The 21,873-nt window shown below is 47.3% G+C and overlaps 1 protein-coding gene across 4 annotated transcripts in view; it reads left to right on the top strand.

The window, feature by feature from the left end:
- The first annotated feature begins 11,874 nt into the window (after positions 1-11,874).
- The window catches only part of TMEM198 (transmembrane protein 198), a 29,299-nt gene continuing 19,300 nt past the window's right edge, over positions 11,875-21,873 (top strand). For 2 of the 4 annotated variants that reach the window (XR_013217851.1, XM_077273092.1), the window contains exons 1-3: positions 12,275-12,324; positions 16,381-16,637; positions 19,167-19,742. Coding sequence is in view for 3 of the 4 variants with exons in the window: in XM_077273092.1 (XP_077129207.1) it covers positions 12,287-12,324; positions 16,381-16,637; positions 19,167-19,742 (871 nt within the window). In the remaining variant the exon portion in view is untranslated. Of the gene's footprint in view, positions 12,174-12,274; positions 12,325-12,364; positions 12,461-16,380; positions 16,638-19,166; positions 19,743-21,873 lie in introns of those variants that run through there. The other 2 variants (XM_077273094.1, XM_077273095.1) reach the window with 2 other exon arrangements.

The raw sequence follows: 21,873 nt of genomic DNA, 5'->3' as shown, positions 1-21,873 counted from the left end.
TTCATACAATTCTTCTATATCTTAAGAATCAGGCTGGACTTAAAATTGCATATATTTATGATGAACTGACTGTGAATATGGCAAATATTACTTCTTTTAAAACGAGGTAAAAATCTGAAGATTCCTTGTTTAAATTACCATTTAATTTTCCGAGTGGGTATATAATACTGCCCCTACGTACAAGAATATAACTACTGTGATACTGCTCCTATGTACTGGAATATAACTACTATAATACTACCCTTATGTACAAGAATATAACTACTATAATACTGCTCCTATGTACAATAATATAACTACTATAATACTGCTCCCTATGTACAAGAATATAACTACTATAATACTGCCCCTATGTACAATAATATAACTACTATAATACTGCTCCTATGTACAAGACTATAACTACTATAATACTGCCCCTATGTACAAGAATATAACTACTATAATACTGCCCCTATGTACAAGAATATATCTACTATAATACTGCCCCTATGTACAAGAATATAACTACTATATTACTGCTCCCTATGTACAAGAATAAAACTACTATAATACTGCCCTTATGTACAAGACTATAACTACTATAATACTGCCCCCTATGTACAAGAATATAACTACTATAATACTGCCCCTATGTACAAAAATATAACTACTATAATACTGCCCCGATGTACAAGAATATAACTAATATAATATTGCTCCTATGTACAAGAATATAACTACTATAATACTGCTCCTATGTACAAGAATATAACTACTATAATACTGATCCTATGTACAAGAATATAACTACTATAATACTGCTCCTATGTACAAGAATATAACTACTATAATACTGCCCCCTATATATAAGAATATAACTACTATAATACTGCTCCTATGTACAAGAATATAACTACTATAATACTGATCCTATGTACAAGAATATAACTACTATAATACTGCCCCTATGTACAAGAATATAACTACTATAATACTGCCCCTATGTACAAGAATATAACTACTATAACCTCCCTTCTTTGTGTAAGTGTGGTATATTTGTGTGCATTGCTGAGTCCTGTTTCTCCCTAACGTCTTGCTGGCCCGTGTGATAAACTGTTATTTAATGGGTGTAATAATTAGTTATTCAGTAAACTAAATGTGCCACAAAATAATGATGATATAAATTTGCTCTAGAAAATATGTAACGCTCACAGAGCCATTCTGGCATGGAAAAAAAAAAAAAAACCACGATGGCTTTCAGAATACAGCAATGGAAAAAAAAAATGTGTCCACAATAATCCAGTCCATTGGGATAAACTGTAGGAATAAGTCCTTATTTAATTCCATAAAGAATAAATGACATTTTGCATTCGTTTGTATCAGAAATCGGATAAAACGCGTCAGTCTGGCTGTTTGAGACGTTTGATAGTAAGGATTGGTGAGCTTTGGAAATTATTGGGTTAATTTCATTTTTAAGTGTTTGCCCTCTGGAAGGCGAGCCGAAGGATCGGTGAAGCAAAACTCTGTAGTTTTGCAGATTTTTCACACTTGGTTGAACTCGCAAACAGTAGAAGCATAAGTGTCAGGATTGTCCATTATGATAGGAAAGACATGGACGTCTGAGCCGTCGTTCTTAATAGCTCCTCTGGGATTTCATCTTTTCTCAAAAAAAGGAGGGAGCTTTAAAGGTGCCATGTGCACACACCGAGAACTGGGGGCCTTCAAAGATTTTGTCTTAAAGATCCAGTGACCCAGATTGTTAATAGGGCGGAATTTGTACAAACCTCACCCAAAGGTTTGATTGATTCACGGTTATTGGTTGTTTTGAACAGTTTTGATTGTGACTTATGTTTGAAAACACTGTTGAAATTTCAGATAACATTTATCTCTTTTATGGTCATTTACAGTGGATCTGTCACTTGCTACCTGTCACTTGCTACCTGTCACTTGCTACCTGTCACTTGCTACCTGTCACTTGCTACCTGTTGTAAATGCCACTGTTCTCATGAATCCCGCGTTGTTTTTCTTTTGTTCTTGCACCTCTCCGTTCCTGAGATATGACCTCCTTTTTCATTGTATATAAATCTACTGTAGTTGGCCAAAGGGGTGTGGTCCTCTCTTCTCCTAAGGACCACGCCCAATTGGCAGAGAAACAAAATTTATCCTACAGGAAAGAGAGGGCCGTATCTGAGGAATGGACGCGTTTGAGCCCTATCAAATCATATTCACAACATAATTAGAACTTTTAGGTCTTTATGGTGCTTTTTGAAAGGGTCAATATTATTATTATTTTTTACAAAAATCAGCATGCTTTTTGTTTTGTTTTTTTTCTAGTATTTTTCACATAGACTTTTCAGTAGGACTTGGAAAAACACCAGTAATTAAAAAGTACAAAAAAAATTAATGCAAAAATAATATATATATATTTATTTAACCTTTTTAAAAATGTGGATGTTTTTTCATGCATTTTTTTTTTTACTTAGATTATATTCACATGGAGTTTCTGAGGGTGTTTTATTTTTTATTTTTTCAGTGGCTACTCTTCAAAAAACTCTTCAAAAAATGCTTGAGAAAGTTCCATTTTATTTAAATTAGAAATCCACTTTATTGTTCATGAGGATTTTTTTTCTCTCAAAAATACCTGGTGGAAAGATAATGGAATCTGCTCCAACTTGGCCCTGTCCAATCAAACGGCTTCAGAGAAAAACAATTTTCAAAACTGCTTAAAAAAAAAAGAAATACTCCCTTAAAAGATGTGTTTCCTGATGCAGTTTCCACTAGAAAAAAACATGTAGTTTGTGCTCACCTCAAGAAATTCTGTGTGAACATAGCCTTAAAGGGCAAAGCACTGGAAAAAGAAAACCGTGTTTACAATGACGGAGCCCTAAAAAACAATTTGTATTTTAAAGATTTCTGCTTCTCATTGAATTTGAATATCTGTAAATGTCCATAGACTGAAAACCTCTTTGTTTTACAACAATTGTACTCAGTCCCCACAATCCTCTGTTGGCCCAGACTCCAGACTGATATATTTGCCTGCACTGATACAATGTAGCAAACTATCGCAAGAGACCCTTGTGCTGATGTTGTGTTTATAGGAAACCTTTATATTTCTATAAACAGTAAGGGTACCGTCACACAGTGCCATTTTGATCGCTACGACGGTACGATTCGTGACGTTCTAGCGATATTGTTACGATATCGCAGTGTCTGACACGCAGCAGCGATCAGGGACCCTGCTGAGAATCGTACGTCGTAGCACATCGTTTGAAACTTTCTTTCGTCGCTTGATCACCCGCTGACATCGCTGGATCGTTGTGTGTGACAGCGATCCAGCGATGTGTTCGCTTGTAACCAGGGTAAACATCGGGTAACTAAGCGCAGGGCCGCGCTTAGTAACCCGATGTTTACCGTGGTTACCAGCGTAAACTTAAAAAAAACAAACAGTACATACTCACATTCCGGTGTCTGTCCTCCGGCGTCTCAGCTTCTCTGCACTGTGAGCGCCGGCCAGCCGGAAAGCGAGCACAGCGGTGACGTCTGACGTCACCGCTCTGCTTTCCGGCCGCTGTGCTTACACAGTGCAGAGAAGCTGAGACGCCTGGGGACAGACACCGGAATGTGAGTATGTACTGTTTTTTTTTTTTTTACGTTTACGCTGGTAACCAGGGTAAACATCGGGTTACTAAGCGCGGCCCTGCGCTTAGTAACCCGATGTTTACCCTGGTTACCCGGGGACTTCGGCATCGCTCCAGCGCCGTGATTGCAACGTGTGACCGCAGTCTACGACGCTGGAGCGATAATCATACGATGCTACGACGTCACGAATCGTGCCGTCGTAGCGATGTAAATGGTACTGTGTGACGGTACCCTAAGGCTCCATACACATTACTTTAAAGTTTGCCAACTCGCCAGCATCTGCATGATCTGCTGACAGTAATGTGTATGTAAAACTGTGGCTGGTAAGAACTAATCTGTTGTCATGGGGGAGGTGTAAAGTGTTTGTCACATTGGGGATCACTATATGGACCAACCACTGTTGGGTTCATGGGGTCAGTTCAGTATTTGTTTTATGCTATGTTCCCAAAATGACATTTTCACGCTGCATTTCTTCCAAATAACCCATTTTACTTAATGAGTGCAGAAATGGTGCAAAAAGTTTGAAACATCAAAAGCTCATCGTGGGAATATAGCCTAATAGTCACACAGTTACTCTCTATTACACTTTTTGTATCAACGAATGGGAAAATTCTTGCTTAAAAAGCCCAGTACATACCTTATACTTCTCAGAGCTGTAGCTTTGTTACAATTCCTTTCTAGTCTAGCCAATCATTTATGAGCTTAGCACATAATCAGCTCAAATCTTCCCAGTCTTGACCGTGTTCTATATTTTATTAATTCCTATAATAAATATATATATATATATATAGATCAGTTCACTCCAGACAAAACTGTGCAGACCTGATTGTTGTCACTGCTGAAGGTTTGCATGAATTTCAGAGAATCCTCTGTGAGCTAAGCCCATCATCAGTATATTTCTATCTGCAGTCTTGATAGTTTGCTACATTGTATCAGTGATACTATTATTGCTCAGTTTGTATTTGTTTAGACCTTGGAATGTAAACAAGGACGTTTCCAATTACCTGCAGATGAAGCATGGTGAGGATAGGAAACAGAAATGAGCAGAACTTTTCATATGACTTTGCAGTCTGATAACTCAACCCTTTTCCATAAGTGTTTTTAGTGCAAACGTATATAAAACATTGGAGGTCTCCCACCAGGTACATCCCATTACATAGTCGGCTGTTAGAGGCAGATACTCTGTGACGATACGGCATTTATTCTTGATTGGGCGAGATGTGTTTTTCTTCAGTGGTTCAAGAGACCTAAGCAATTCTTCATATGAGCCAGAATTATGAGTCTTGAATTGATGTTTGTTGCAACTTATTGTGCTACTATCCTTGGAAGACAGGGACGCAGGGTAATTGAACAATTGAAGTTTGCTAATATGTTGATTACCCATTGTAATAAAGCTTGTTAGTCTATGAAGCTTGTTGACCTGCAAATAGTAAAGGACAAACTATGCAGATTGATTGAATAATCTAACAATAAAAGATGACCTCATCCTATCTTCCCCCTGACCTGTGAATGCTGGCCTGAAGGACAGCTGTGAATTATAAAAGGGGATCTGCCTCTGTTTCCAGAGAGACTCTACATGAGATCCGCCAATGCAGCATAGCTCCAACCAGAGGAATACAGATTTGAGAGATTCTACAGGATGCCAGCTTAAGGGACCATGGCCCTAGCTGGAGGAATACAGATCTGCTCAATTGACCATCACTGAACCCTGAAAAACATTTGGAGAAGCCACGTTGGGACAATCAGAAAGCCTGGCATCATGGAGACGTTCAGAAAAGCCAGGTTGGGACAATTGGTTCACCTGGCCCCATGGAGACGTTTGGAAAAGCCAGGTTGGGACAATCGGGTCACCTGGCCACATACCTCAATGGACTGTTAGCTTCCTAAGCTTGTCATTAACTCCTCTCTGTGGGTACCCACCAAACGTGGAGTGCCACTGGTGGGGGTAGCCGGACCTGGAAGCCACGAAGTCGCAGCTTCTCTAATCCCAGTGAGCCATCGGAAGGGTGAGACTCTGTAATTTTCACCATCGTGTGTATTTGCTGGGATGGTACTATATGTTATTGTATGTTGGTAGTTGAAGAAAGTATTGCCACTCTGCTTTACCCTCACCCTGTGTTGTCTAAGTAGTATGCACACGGGAAAAGGAGAGCAGGCATTCAGTGGGATGAGCCCTGGTCCATGTGGTCTTTCTAAAGACAGCCGGGCCAGCAGGCGAGAGCACTCGCTGACCCTCGTGGCTCCACATTCTCCATGACAGCCTGACCAGGGTAGTGCAAAGTCCCTCAGTCAACCCTCAAATGTTATCGTCTGGGGCACCTCTTGCGATTGCTAGGCCCCTACAACATCATGGTGTTAGGCATTACACGTTACATAGTTTCATAGTTTTTAAGGATTAAGGTAGACTGAGGTCCATTGAGTTCAACCTATAGCCTAACATACTGATTCAGAGAAGGGCAAAAATCCCATGAGGCAGACATTAATAGCTTCATGTTAGGGGAAAAATTCCTTCCCGACTCCATACAGCAATCAGATTAGTTCCCTGGATCAATGTCCCATCACAGATTCTGGTGCCCATAGCCTGTAATATTATATTTTTCAAGCAAGGCATCCAGGCCCTTCTTGAATGTTGTGATGTGTGTGGTCTAGTCTCAGGTCCCGAGGTCTGACTTCAGAGTAAAGGGAGTCTCCAGCCTAAACTAACAGTACACACTAAGCACACAGCTGTGTAGGGGAATAGTCGCTTTAGAAATCGCACTGTTACGCACCTGCCCCGGTCCGTTAGAGTTTCTTGTGTTCCACGTCGTGCTTTGCATGTAGCCCGGTGTGAACAATGCGTTGTATTTCCTAGACCTCTCAAGACTCACACCTGTGTCTTGGTATTGTATTAAGGCTTTCTAGTAGCTATTTCAGCTTGTTTGTGCACAGTTCCTGTCCTCCGGCTCCAGGACATCTCCTGGTTGCCTGTGGTTTCCAGTTCCGGAATTACTTGTCTGCAGCTTCCAGTAACTCTGCTGCCTGTCAGTGGTCTTCAGCACTTCACTTGTTTGTGGCTTCCAGTAACTCTGCTGCCTGTCAGTGATCTTCAGCACTTCACTTGTTTGTGGCTTCCACTAATTCTACCTCTTGTCTGTGTTCTTCGGGACTTCACCCATTTGTCTGCAGCCTCCGGTGGCCTTGCTGCCTGTCAGTGGTCTTCAGGACGTCTCCTGTTAGTCTGCAGCCTCCAGTAACCCTTCTACCTGTGAATGGTGTCCAAAACCTCTTTAAGAATATCAGTTTGTCTCTTCGTGTCAGCCTGCGGCTTCCAGGACTTCTCCTGTCTGCTTGCGGCTTCCAGGATCCGTTTATGACTTTTAGTTTGCCTCCTGTAACTCTGCTATTTGTTTCCGGCGTGCAACACCTGCCTGCTGCACTGTCGCCCATGTGTCTACCTGCACCTTGGCCTTAGAGCATCCACCTCACCTAGTGAGCCCGCTTCCTGTAACAAGCACCTTTAGTATTCTTGTTGCTGCCTCTGCTCTGCAGAAATTGAGGTTTAATCAAATGTGCAAATTAGTGTGGTTGGTGCACCCTGAGTGTGATCAAGACGCTCAGTGGATGTTCCACATGTTGGTTTTACGTGCCATACCTCCATCATTGGTGATTGACAGCACTTGGTTACCTGGATGAGCACTGCGTGCAGAGAAAGCATGGCAGGCCAGCACCATCAATCACCAGCGAAAGATGCAGAGAAATGGAGAGCCAGTGGATGCACCGAGCCTCTTGGCCACACTCAGGGTGCACTAATGATATGTCCACCCCTGGCTATGTCCCTACAAGGCTGTGTGATTAGTGCATACTGTCAGTCACACTCCCTTTAAAATAGGAATGGTTTGATCTTTAGAAGGATTATCACTTATCCGCAGGACAGATCATAACTGAGAGTCCGGCTGCTGAGACCCCACTAATCTTAAGAAGGTCCCTTCTGTGTAGTACCGTTACTGAGCATGTGCGACCACCTACTATAGATGGATAATGGAGTGGTGGTCGCACGTGCTCAGTAACGGTTCATCCACACACTCTGGGTCATCCTCTAGTGATCGGTCCCAGCAGTTGGACCCCAGCGATCACACAGTTATCACCTGTCCTGTGGATAGATCATAAATGCTTATGTGTTAACCCCTTCAAGGCTTCATGTACAGAAGAAAATCCCTTTAAAAGGGGATCGCACAACCAATATCCATCCATTTGGGTAATGATAGATCTGGAGGGGGCGAGACCCCTGCAAACAGCTTATCGAGGAATGTACAAAGTGGACTTCCCCTTTAAGTGACAAACTCGCATTATAGGTTTGTACGCGGATCCCATAGACAGACGCCTCGGCCCACAATCTGCGCAATTCAGGACTTTTTTATTTGTCAGTTCTCTCATCCGGTAAATTAGATGTAAAACAAAATAGGTAACAAGCGCCATTTATTTCCAGTCGTGTGTAACATATAGACAGGTCACATACGTGTGCAGCTATAGGCCCAGATCCTGCCATCTGCGAGCTCATAGGCACCGGATGGTATAAAAATAGTGTCAGAATGTAAATGTCGGTCTGTGGTTCTGATAATTCTACAGATGCATTTATCCAATTAGCATCCAGCACTCGCTCCCCCCGGCCCATGTTATAAATACACTCTGGTGGGCTGTGATTGCTGGGATTCTGGGCTCTCTGTGTGGAGGCTGAGTGCAGATGTCCCAGGGTGCTGCCCCCACAGCTGCTGCTGCTCCTCTGCCATCACACAGGAGGTGTCAGGGGGCAGAGCTGCCACCCAGGAGCCACTGGGCAACCAAGTGGTACAGCCCCAGTGCTTTCCTCCCAGTGACTGCTCTCCCCCTCCTGTCAGCGGTTGGTTTGTCCCGCCTGCTGCTTCTAGTCTAGGAGCTGTCCAGCAGCATCAGGAGGGAGAAGGAGGAGGAGGAGGATGAGGAGGAGGCTGCAGGGAGAGAAGAGACTGCCAGAGCAAAACAAAGGGGCAACACACAGGAGAGGGGGAGCTAGAGAGTGCAGGGCCGACAGAAGGCGTGAACTGCCAGCTAGGGTGCCAGGGGTAAGAGAGGGCATAGCCAGATAGGGTGCCAGGGGTAAGAGAGCATAGCCAGCTAGGGTACCAGGGGTAAGAGAGGGCATAGCCAGCTATTGTGCCAGAAGTAAGAGAGGGCATAGCCAGCTAGGGTGCCAGGGGTAAGAGAGGGCATAGCCAGCTAGGGTGCCAGAGGTAAGAGAGCATAGCCAGCTAGGGTGTCAGGGGTAAGAGAGCGCATAGCCAGCTAGGGTGCCAGGGGTAAGAGAGCGCATAGCCAGCTAGGGTGCCAGGGGTAAGAGGGCATAGCCAGCTAGGGTGCCAGGGGTAAGGGAGCATAGCCAGCTAGGGTACCAGGGGTAAGAGAGGGCATAGCCAGATAGGGTGCCAGAGGTAAGAGAGGGCATAGCCAGCTAGGGTGCCAGAAGTAAGAGAGGGCATAGCCAGCTAGGGTGCCAGGGGTAAGAGAGGGCATAGCCAGCTAAGGTGCCAGGGGTAAGAGAGCATAGCCAGCTAGGGTGCCAGGGGTAAGAGAGGGCATAGCCAGCTAGGGTGCCAGGGATAAGAGAGCATAGCCAGCTAGGGTGCCAGGGGTAAGAGAGGGCATAGCCAGATAGGGTGCCAGGGGTAATAGAGTGCATAACTAGCTAGGGTGCCAGGGGTGAGAGGGCATGATCTGCCAGCTAGGGTGCCAGGGGTAAGAGAGGGCATAGCCAGCTAGGGTGCCAGGGGTAAGAGAGGGCATAGCCAGCTAGGGTGCCAGGGGTAAGAGAGCGCATAACTAGCTAGGGTGCCGGGGTAAGAGAGGGCATGACCTGCCAGCTATAGGGTGACAGAGGTTACAGAGGGCATAGTAGCTAGGGTGCCAAGGGTAAGAGAGCATAGCTAGCTAGGGTGCCAGAGGTAAGAGAGGACATGACCTGCCAGCTAGGGTGCCAGGGGTTACAGGGGGCATAGCTAGCTAGAGTGCCAGGGGTAAGAGAGCATAGCTAGCTAAGGTACCAGTGGTAAGAGAGGGCATGACCTGCCTGCTAGGGTGCCAGGGATAAGAGGGGGTATAAATTGCCAGCTAAGGTGCCAGGGGTTACAGAGGGCATTCCTAGCTATAGCACCAGGGGTAAGGGAAGGCATGGCTAACTAGGGTGCCAGGGGTAAGAGAGGGCATAGATAGCTAGGGTGCCAGGGATTACAGAGGGCATAGCTGGCTAGGGTGCCAGGAGTAAGAGAGGGCATAGCCAGCTAGGGTACCAGAGATAGGAGAGGGCATAGCCACCTAAAGTACCAGGGGTGAGAGAGGGCATGAATTGCCAGCTAAGGTAATGGGTAAGACAGAGCATGGCCAGCTAGATTACCATAGGTAAGAGGGAGCATAGCCAGCTATGGTACCAGGGGTAAGAGAGGGCATAGGCAGCTAGGAAACCAGGGAAAAGAGAGCATTGGCAGCTAGTTGAGTCAGTGGTAAGGGAATGTATGGGTAGTTTGTACCTAAGGGCATGATCTGATCCAAAGTTCTGAAATAGTATCCTAAAATGCTGGCTGGGGTGTCCAGGGGCATAAGCTTTTAATTAGCTGGGATACCCAGGAAACAGAATGGGCATGTGCTGTTAGCTAGGAAACGCCATGCTAAGAGGGTATACATGGCTGCAATTGGGAGAAAAGGCATAAACTGCTAGGATACACACAGGTAAGACTGGGCATGAGCGGCTAGGATACACCGAGGGACTGGGCATGAGCTGCTAGGATACACAGGGACTGGGCATGAGCTGCTGGGATACACAGAGGGACTGGGCATGAGGTGCTAGGATACACAGAGGGACTGGGCAGGAGCTGCTAGGATACACATAGGGACTGGGCATGGGCTGCTAGGATACACAGAGGGACTGGGCATGGGCTGCTAGGATATACAGAGGGACTGGGCATGGGCTGCTAGGATACACAGAGGGACTGGGCATGGGCTGCTGGTATACACAGAGGGACTGGGCAGGAGCTGCTAGGATACACAGGGACTGGGCATGAGCTGCTGGGATACACAGAGGGACTGGGCATGAGGTGCTAGGATACACAGAGGGACTGGGCAGGAGCTGCTAGGATACACATAGGGACTGGGCATGGGCTGCTGGTATACACAGAGGGACTGGGCATGGGCTGCTAGGATACACAGAGGGACTGGGCATGGGCTGCTGGTATACACAGAGGGACTGGGCAGGAGCTGCTAGGATACACAGGGACTGGGCATGAGCTGCTGGGATACACAGAGGGACTGGGCATGAGCTGCTAGGATACACAGAGGGACTGGGCAGGAGCTGCTAGGATACACAGAGGTACTGGGCATGGGCTGCTAGGATATACAGAGGGACTGGGCATGGGCTGCTAGGATATACAGAGGGACTGGGCATGGGCTGCTAGGATACACAGAGGGACTGGGCATGGGCTGCTAGGATACACAGAGGTACTGGGCATGGGCTACTAGGATACACATAGGGACTGGGCATGGGCTGCTAGGATACACAGAGGGACTTGGCATGAATTGCTGGGATACACAGGTGATATTTGTCATGAGTTTATATGGGGTTGGCAAAAGCATAAACAGTCAAGCACATGGAACACTCTGCAGTTGAAAAAAAATATAGATTGTTAGATCGACAAACAGTAAGGAAGTAGGCATGGAGTAATAGCTGAGATACCCAGGGATCAGCAGAAGAATGAACCAGGTTGTAAACTCAGGAGCTGGAGCAGCTTGCTAGCTGAAATGCCCAGGAGTCTGGAGGGCATCATCCTCGAAAATAACCAGGGGTAAGAAAAAGCTTCAGCTACCAGGATACTTAGGGGTACCAGGGGGCATCGGCCGTCAGGATACTCGGGTACCAGGGGGCATCAGCTGCCAGAAGTACCACAGGTAATGGAGGGCATCAGCTGTCAGAATACTCGGGTACCAGAGGGCATCAGCTACCAGAAGTACTACAGGTAATAGGGGACATCAGCTGTCAGGATACTCGGGTACCAGGGGGCATCAGCTGCCAGGAGTACCACAGGTAATAGGGGGCATCAGCTGTCAGGATACCTTGATGTAACAGGGCGCAGACTTCTTGCTAAAAAACCACAGAAGTGCTAAAGGGAAGACAGGAGGTGTGAGAGGCAGCAGACACAGGGAGGGCAGGGTGAGGGGGAGGAGGGGAGCGGGGGGAGGTCTCTATTCACAAAGCCCCTCCAACCGCAGAGGGAGAAGGAAGGAGAGAAAAGAGATGGGGACAAAGAGAGGAAGAGAGTGATGGCAGGAGAGAGGGCACAGCCTCATCCACACCAGGACCGTGAGATGCCAGGCATGGAGGAGACAGACACCATGTACCAGAGACTGCAGGGAGACATGTGACAGCCATTGAACGCCTCAGAGACCCCTCCTGGCTGCAGATCAGAGACTGCATCACATTCAGTAGGATGAGAAGAGATTGCTCAGAGACAGCAAGAGACTGCTGCCAGGACCTAGTGACAGCTGCCATCATGGTGAGTCTCCAGGACGCCTCCCACGGATGTGACTCACCCACCCCACCATTCCCACCTGCCCCCTGGTATTACTAATCCAATCATTGCTACCCACCCCTGGCAGTGCCCACACCATGCTGTGCCAGCTGGGCCTGAGCCTGGGAGGCAAAAGGTTAAACTCCCCTCCTGTGTAGCGGCGGCTGCCTGTGTCTGGGTACCAGAGGGTGAGGTCTGCTGGGAAGAGGACGGAGCAGAGGCCTCGGAGCTTCTCTGCGGCTCCTCCGGCACCTTGTACCAGCACCACTGAGGTCCACAGGGAGGATGCTGGGGGTGCAGGTGTCAGGGGGGAGGGGAGGGCAGCCTGGGGTACAGAGGATGCTGGGGGTGCAGGTGTCAGGGGGGAGGGGAGGGCAGCCTGGGGTACAGAGGATGCTGGGGGTGCAGGTGTCAGCGTGAGGGGGAGGGGAGGGCAGCCTGGGGTACAGAGGATGCTGGGGGTGCAGGTGTCAGGGGGGAGGGGACGGCAGCCTGGGGTACAGAGGATGCTGGGGGTGCAGGTGTCAGGGGTCTGCGTGAGGGGGAGGGGACGGCAGCCTGGGGTACAGAGGATGCTGGGGGTGCAGGTGTCAGCGTGAGGGGAGGGGACGGCAGCCTGGGGTACAGAGGATGCTGGGGGTGCAGGTGTCAGGGGTCCGCATGGGGGGAGGGGAGGGCAGCCTGGGGTACAGAGGATGCTGGGGGTGCAGGTGTCAGGGGTCTGCGTGAGGGGGAGGGGACGGCAGCCTGGGGTACAGAGGATGCTGGGGGTGCAGGTGTCAGGGGTCAGCGTGAGGGGGAGGGGACGGCAGCCTGGGGTACAGAGGATGCTGGGGGTGCAGGTGTCAGGGGTCTGCGTGAGGGGGAGGGGACGGCAGCCTGGGGTACAGAGGATGCTGGGGGTGCAGGTGTCAGCGTGAGGGGAGGGGACGGCAGCCTGGGATACAGAGGATTCTGGGGGTGCAGGTGTCAGGGGTCTGCGTGAGGGGGATGGGACGGCAGCCTGGGGTACAGAGGATTCTGGGGGTGCAGGTGTCAGGGGTCCGCATGAGGGGGATGGGACGGCAGCCTGGGGTACAGAGGATACTGGGGGTGCAGGTGTCCGCGTGAGGGGAGGGGACGGCAGTCTGGGATACAGACGATTCTGGGGGTGCAGGTGTCAGGGGTCCACATGAGGGGGATGGGACGGCAGCCTGGGGTAGAGAGAATGCTGGGGGTGCAGGTGTCAGCGTGAGGGGAGGGGACGGCAGTCTGGGGTACAGAGGATGCTGGGGGTGCAGGTGTCAGGGGTCCGCATGAGGGGGATGGGACGGCAGCCTGGGGTACAGAGGATACTGGGGGTGCAGGTGTCAGGGGTCTGCGTGAGGGGGAGGGGACGGCAGCCTGGGGTACAAAGGATGCTGGGGGTGCAGGTGTCAGCGTGAGGGGAGGGGACGGCAGCCTGGGATACAGAGGATGCTGGGGGTGCAGGTGTCAGCGTGAGGGGAGGGGACGGCAGCCTGGGGTACAGAGGATACTGGGGGTGCAGGTGTCCGCGTGAGGGGGATGAGACGGCGGCCTGGGGTAGAGAGAATGCTGGGGGTGCAGGTGTCAGGGGTCTGCGTGACAGGGAGGGGACGGCAGCCTGGGGTACCGAGGATGCCGGGGGTGCAGGTGTCAGGGGTCTGCTTGAGGGGGATGGGACGGCAGCCTAGGGTACAGAGGATGCTGGGGGTGCAGGTGTCAGGGGTCTGTGTGAGGGGGAGGGGACGGCAGCCTGGGGTACAGAGGATGCTGGGGGTGCAGGTGTCAGGGGTCTGCATGAGGGGGAGGGGACGGCAGCCTGGGGTACAGAGGATGCTGGGGTGCAGGTGTCAGGGGTCTGCGTGAGGGGGAGGGGACAGCAGCCGGGGTACAGAGGATGCTGGGGGTACAGAGGATGCTGGGGGTGCAGGTGTCAGGGGTCAGCGTGAGGGGAGGGGACAGCAGCCTGGGGTACAGGGGATGCTGAGGGTGCAGGTGTCAGGGGTCTGCGTGAGGGGGAGGGGACGGCAGCCTGGGGTACAGAGGATGCTGGGGGTGCAGGTGTCGGGTCTGCGTGAGGGGGGAGGGGACGGCGGCCTGGGGTACAGAGGATGCTGGGGGTGCAGGTGTCGGGTCTGCGTGAGGGGGGAGGGGACGGCAGCCTGGGGTACAGAGGATGCTGCTACTATACATGTGGCAACATATATGTGTAATGTCTGACACAGGGCTGTGTATATTGTGATATTGTATGTATATCTATATACAGTATATTGTCTGATATAGGGCTGTATACATCGTGTGTGTATATATATATATATATATATATATATATATATATATATAGTGACTGATACAGGGCTGTATACATTCTATATATCTGGTGTCTCATACATGGCTGTATACTGGCGGTACAGGCAGTCCAGGTTGAGCTTGCAATGGCTGATTGTTTACTGTGTTGTGTTTGTAAAGTGGGAGGCAAAATGGAGAGTGTGAGCAACAAATGTGATACACTGTATCTGTGCATCTATCTATTATCTATATATCTCTATTATTTATCTATTATCTATCTATGATCTATCTATTATCTATCATTTATCTATCGATCCATTATCTATCTATTATCTATCTATCTATTATATATCTATCATTTATCTATCTATTATCTATCGATCTATCATCTATCTATCTATTTATCTAAGTATCTATAATATCTATGAATGATGTGTACATTGTTGTAATGTGATGGATGACTTCTCACAGACAGTGGGTGATGGGCAAGGAATGACACAATGGATGTTGAGCTTGGGGTCACGCAGCGGGTGATGAGCCTGGGGGTCACATAATGGGCGAAGGGGCTCAGAAGTCACAGGCAGGGTATTGTGCTCATCAGCGGGGATACCCTCATTGATGTATATACCTCTGGATATCCCGCCATGTTGTATACAGCTCAGGGTTGGCATGGTGGAGCTGGGTTATCTGTGTGCGGGGCCAGGTCAGTTCACCGCTCTGCCCCACAAGAGGCTTTCTGGTCATCACATCACAGGAGGCTTTAATGTGTAATCCTGTGAAGGAGGAGGGGAGGCGTACAGAGGAAGCCATGGATAAAGCTATGAATGCCAGGCATGGGAATGGGCAGGCCTCGCTGAAATATTGGACTGGATCGATCTGAGACCCTTTAGTGAGACTAGGGGTTTGGCAGGTGGGATATGTGATGCCAGGCGGTGGTGGGGCTCCTACAAGAACCTTTGCCTCGTCCAGGTTATACAGGGTTAATGCAGTGAGCAGAGTCTTGGGAAATCCAACCCATGACTTCATTGTGATATCCCTGTGCAGCAGAGCAGTGTTTGTAGTGTGTCCGTTTATTTTGGCCAGAATTAAAACATGATGGCGGCTTGCGAGCAGTCCCATGTAAAACGGCAGAGCTTAGTGTGCCAAATGACACATTCAACTCTGCTATATCATTTGTTTCAGTTTACACACAGGATATTGCAGGTCGGTTTGAGTGATTTGGAGATGTTCTGCGTTGCCTATCCTGTCCCTGGTCCCAAGTTAAATCTTGCATTATACTCTAGTCCCATCCAAAGCTGCATGTAAAAGTCTACTGGATTTCACTGTAGGAGCTCCGTCAACCATGGACCTTTTTGCTGCGATGACTTATGTAATTGTGGGACGTAGGAGCTCGTTCACATGAGCGTATAATAACGGATACTTGTGGCACTGAGCCATCACAGGAATCCACAGATCCATAAGCCTGTCAGGTCACATGACTATGCAGCATGCCTAAACTGTAGTCTGTAGTCTGTTTCCAAGGGCAACCATCAGAATTTTGAAACAACTTTGGATGTGACTAGAGAACAATATATAATCTATTAAAAAAAAACTGTAAAGTAAGTAGAATGGAAAAGTTAATCCACATTATATATCGATTTACACATTTACGTTGCAGGGCATTTTTATTGGGGCAATTACTTGCTAAATGAGTACAATTGATAGAAATGCAATCGCTCACCCTTCCGGGCCCGTAACACCAGAATGATTGAGGTTCTTTACATCCCAAACATCTGCAGCTTCCTGTTCCTGGAAATCGTGTCTAATGTACGGCTCATCCTGACTGCTCTCATTGTACCGCCGCCGCACACTGCGCTCTATGGAATCTTAACTCTTACCTTGCTGTGCTGCTGTTTTCCAGGACCGGGGACAAGCCGCTGCATGGAACCCACTACTTTAATGCAGAGAAGGCGCTGAGGTCGACCCCAGGATTTCCAGGTTCTCCTATTCGCGAGATGACCGCCGCTATGCAAGCCTTTCACTTTAAGCAGTTTGGCGACGAGCCGGGTCTGGACTGGCCTCCACCCTGTGAGCAGGAGATAGAGCGGAGGTACCAGGTGGTCCCGTCCGTTGTCTGTGCAATGTGCTGCCTTTTTGGAATCATTTACTGTTTTTTTGGTAAGTGACGTGACCCATGCAAATAATGTAAAGAGCTCTTACCCCTACAGATGGGCATCATGTAACTGGTTAATATGCATTGTTCTGAAAGTATCTATTGTATACACTATTGCAGTAAATGACTGATAACATGGAACAATAAAGGATCATTAACAGCCCTAACAAAATTATAGAGAAGACAGAGGTAAGGCTCCCATACACATTCGACTAATGCCAGCCAAACCCAATGATATGGAAGGGTGCAACCAACGGTCTAATGTTTATGGGGGCGCCATCCGACTGATGGTCGGGAGAGATATTGATCGCACATGCCCAATTTCGGACTGCCGATCGCATCATTATCCTTTAGATAAGTCTCTGGCTGATGTGTCTGTTACCGACTATAGAGGACATAGGAGCGCTCAGCCGAGCGAGGCTCCCGTCTATGGGAGAGATATCTGAGATCGGCTGGAGCATTGTTTGTGTATGGCCAGCTTTAGGTTTAGTATTTCAAGGGTTACCCCCCTAAAAAATACAAGTTATTCCCAATCCATAGCGGTCAGACCCAAGATTTGGGATCCCCGAAAACACGTTAGAAGCTTTTTCTAGCAGTCCCCTAGACAATGAATGAATGAAGCTGAAGTTGAGCTGCCATATCTCTGCTTCATCCAAGATGGGGCTCCAGAGCTTATTCTTGAGTTTCTTGATCCCAATCTGGGGGTTCCAGCAGTCAGATCCCCAGCAATCAGCAATTTATCCCCGTAGTGTAAACTTCCCATACTTTTCCCCATAATCCGGTCATCAAATACTTCAAGAAGCCGCTCAGGGTTTGTTCATACGTTGAGTTTTTGCAGCATTTTTTTTGCTTTAAAAATGTATCTCTTAACAGTATAAACGCACATTTTTTTTGCATTTTTTTATGCAGTTTTACTTACTTTTTTATGCTTTCATTGGGTAACAAACGCTGAAAAAACACAGAAAAAAATTGAAAATCTGCAGATTCTAAAAAAGCATTGATGTTTAAAATACCAAGGATACAGTAAATAACAGCAGCACATACATTGGAGTTCAGAAATCTCATCCATTTTGCTGGCAATGTAAAGTGCATAGTTTTTTTTTTTGCATCTTAAAAAACGGCGTGTGATCAATAAGCCTGGCAGTGTGGTCTGGGGGGTCAGTTAGTGTTGTCATTGGGGGTCTAGCAAGATAAAGCAAGGATAACGGAAAGGCAACACAGACGTAGACCCCAACAACCAAACGGTCAGAGCCCCCTTTCTATTGAAGCGTTAGGTCAATGCTTGGACATCATGGGGGGGTTCTGATTTCATGCACATTCTGCTTACTAACTGCAAAGTAACAACTTCTGCAACATTGTAACATATTTTGTTCCAATTCTTCACTATTTTCTCCAGTGAATGGAAACATTTTTCCTCTTCACCTTCAGAGGCTGCAGAGCAGGAAGATTCCAGATTACGCACATAGGGCTTATTAGTGAGTATTAGGCGAGGTTCACTCAGAGTTTTTAGGATAATTTTAGAGCGGATTTGCTCCGGAATCCTCTTCGAAATCTTCTCAAATACTCTTTGAACGCGCTTCCTGTTCATGTCAATGGAAGTCTTTTGAGAAGAAGTTTTTTCTGTCAATGTTTTGAAAACTTTGATGGAAAAAGAAGTATCGTGGCTCGCCTGTTAGTGTTTTTACTGCATTTGTCCCCATTGAAATCAAGAAGTCCCAGGGCCAAAAAACATGAGAATCTTTATTTTATCGCCAATTCTTTGCAAAATTGTCTGCATTTTGCTTTGATTACAAAAATAAAGGAAAATTGCTGAGTGTGAACATACCCTAAGGTTTCTACCATCTGGATGTAAACAAAGACGGCGTCCATCACTGACAACAAGCAAAGCTCCTGAAGAGGAATTAAATCCAATTGAATCGTAAAATGACCCGAATATCTCAGCTGGGATCTCAGTCTGTTAAAGGAATTTTCTCTTTAAAAAAAAAAAAAGTGGCGCCCAAACGATTGCAGTCTGAAAATAACAAACGCAAACCATTCTCCCCAATCCATCACCAGTTCTTCACTGCTGCTCCTGTCTCTGTGTTGTGCTGCAGCCAATCATTGAGCTCAGTGGCTGTGCTCATGTAGACTGCACTGAAATGAGGGATTGGTTGCAGCGTTGATGTGTGATGTTTATATGATGTCATTGCTGCATCCAATCACTGAACTCACTAGTTATGCTCATGTAGACTGCACTGAAGTGATTGGTTGCAGCGTCGATGTGCACATTTTACATGATGTCATCGCTGCAGCCAATCACTGAACTCACTAGTTATGCTCAAGTAGACTGCACTGAAGTGATTGGTTGCAGCGTTGATGTGTGCTGTTGATATGTCAGCCAATTATTGAACTGAGAGATGGGTTGTAGCGTTCATGTGCAGTGTTGACATTGTATCACCACTGCAACCAATCACTGTACTTAGTGGCTCTGACGCTCTGATTATGGCTTTATATTTGGCGTCTCCTCACCTCATTATTACCCTTTCTATCTCCAGGCTACCGCTGCTTCAAGGCTGTGATGTTCCTGACGGGCCTCATGTTTGGCTCGGTGGTCATCTTCATGTTGTGCTACAAGGAGCGGGTTCTGGACACACAGCTGAGCGTGGAGGCCAGTGTGGGCATCGGCCTGGGCATTGGCGTCCTGTGTGGCCTGGTCACCATGCTGGTGAGGAGCGTGGGACTCTTCATGGTGGGCTTACTGCTCGGCCTGCTGTTAGCCATAGCCACGCTGATCGTCATGGAGCAGTTCTACCACCCGCGCACCGTCTGGGTCCCAGTGGCTCTGCTGCTCGGGGTTGGGATGCTGTTTGCAGTGCTGACCTTACAGTGGCAGCGCTTTTTCACCACGCTCTCCACTGCCGTCTTTGGCAGCGCCATCATGACAGTGACTGTGGATTACTTCATCGAGCTCTTTCTGCTGGTGCAGTACGTGTACCAGCGCATGAAGGTGGACCCTCCGCAGCCCGTGTGCTGGTACAGCTGGGTTATCCTCGGCATCTGGCCAGTACTAAGTCTACTGGGAGTCCTGGTCCAGTGGAAAGTTACAGCCGAGGGCTACTCACACACAGAAGGTAGGAGCCCAGCTAGTCACTGTATACAGGCGTGGGGTCATCAACAAGTGGCCTTCTGTTACTCACATGCGTGTGCTTCATGGAGTTTTAAGAATTTTAGATTTTTTTAAATCTTGCAGCAGCTATGTATAAATAACACAGGATCCACCATTCACAAAAAGTGTTGTCACAGCTCACCTCCTCCTCCTCCTGTACAATGACTGATAATACCTCTATATACAGTAGATAACACAGGATCCACCATTCACAATAGGTGATGTCACAGCTCACCTCCTCCTCCTCCTGTACAATGACTGATAACACCTCTATATACAGTAAATAATAGTGATGAGCGAATATTCTCGTTACTCAAGATTTCTCGAGCACGCTCGGGGGTCCTCTGAGTATTTTTTAGTGCTCGGAGATTTAGTTTTTCTTGCCACAGCTGAATGATTTACATCTGTTAGCCAGCATATGTACATGTGGGGGTTGCCTGGTTGCTAGGCAACCCCCACATGTACTTATGCATTCAGCTGCGGCAAGAAAAACTAAATCTCCGAGCACTAAAAAATACTCGGAGGACCCCCGAGCGTGCTCAAGAAATCTTGAGTAACGAGTATATTCACTCATCAATAGTAAATAACACAGGATCCACCAATCACAATAGGTGATGTCACAGCTCACCTCCTCCTCCTGTACAATGACTGATAGCACCTCTATATACAGTAGATAACACAGGATCCACCATTCACAATAGGTGATGTCACAGCTCTCCTCCTCCTCCTGTATAATGACTGATAACACCTCTATATACAGTAGATAACACAGGATCCACCATTCACAATAGGTGATGTCACAGCTCACCTCCTCCTCCTGTATAATGACTGATAACACCTCTATATACAGTAGGTAACACAGGATCCACCATTCACAATAGGTGATGTCATATCAAATGTAGATGTGGTTTATATGACATCACACAACTTGGGTGAGGCTTATACGACATCACATGATGCGGGTGTGGCTTATGACATCAGTACATTCATATGCCGCTGACTTTTTGATCATATGTCGGTGATGTCACACAGTCTAGCTACTCGTTGGTCAATATTACAACCTTCCTGCAATACAATTCAGTACCTTCAGGGATTGAATGTTTTCTGTCTACAGGTCCTATACAGACCTATGTGTTTCCATGGTAACTGAGTACAAACAAACCCCGTGCAGTCTGATCCTGCAGACCCTGAATTTTTTTTGCTAGTGGGGGATAGGTTAGCAATTGGATTCCTTTAAAACTTTTTGCTCAGTTTCCTCTGTAGCCTCCTGGGTTTCACTGTAACTATTGTTGGCTGCAGAATGAGTTAACTGTGGATCCATCAGTGAGTTCACTATAACTGTCTGATCTATCTTTTATTGCTGTATTTCCGAGCTCCTCTCATCTGATTTATGACCACAGACCAAGGATGAATGTGCAGTGAGAATAACAACCTATAAAAGCCAATACCGTGTAACATTTTTAATAAAACCAATTTGCAAAAATTATTTTTAGTCCCAAATACATGTGATTAAGTAAAGAAAAAAAAAATGTCCCCAAAGGTGGACATTCCCTTTAAGATAGTTATGCAAACATTTCAGGTATATAGAAAACACCAAAGGAATGATCATTCAAATAGGAAAAATGCACAAGAAATTATAAATAGTACACAATGCAAAAAAAACTTTTAATTTTTGTGTTTTTTTTCTTCTGCAAAATAGATTGTAATTAATTAATTAGGAGAAATGCAATTAAGCAGCAATAGACTGGATGTAATAAATCAGAATCGCACCCGGGAGGAGACTTCAATAACAGTAATTCAATCTGCCTTGTTGATTACAACACAAATAGGACTTGAAATGGTGTTTGGTTTCATCCAGTGCTGCTAAAGCGCCACCATCAGGCCACTACGATGTACTGCAGCAGGATACATATGAAGCAAAATGGGTATTGTTTCTTTAGGGTACGTCTCCACTTGCTGTATTGTCTGCGCTTTGGACGGAGCGGAAACCCCACTCCACCCAAAGCACTGCCCCCTCTGGACACGCGGTGATTCCAGATGTGTTCATTGAACACATCTGGAATCGCCGCACCCTATACATTGGACTGTGTTATTTA

The sequence above is a fragment of the Ranitomeya variabilis genome, chromosome 7, assembly GCF_051348905.1.
Source record: "Ranitomeya variabilis isolate aRanVar5 chromosome 7, aRanVar5.hap1, whole genome shotgun sequence".
NCBI classification, from domain to species: domain Eukaryota; kingdom Metazoa; phylum Chordata; class Amphibia; order Anura; family Dendrobatidae; genus Ranitomeya; species Ranitomeya variabilis.
This window is presented reverse-complemented; position numbering and strand designations above follow the sequence as displayed.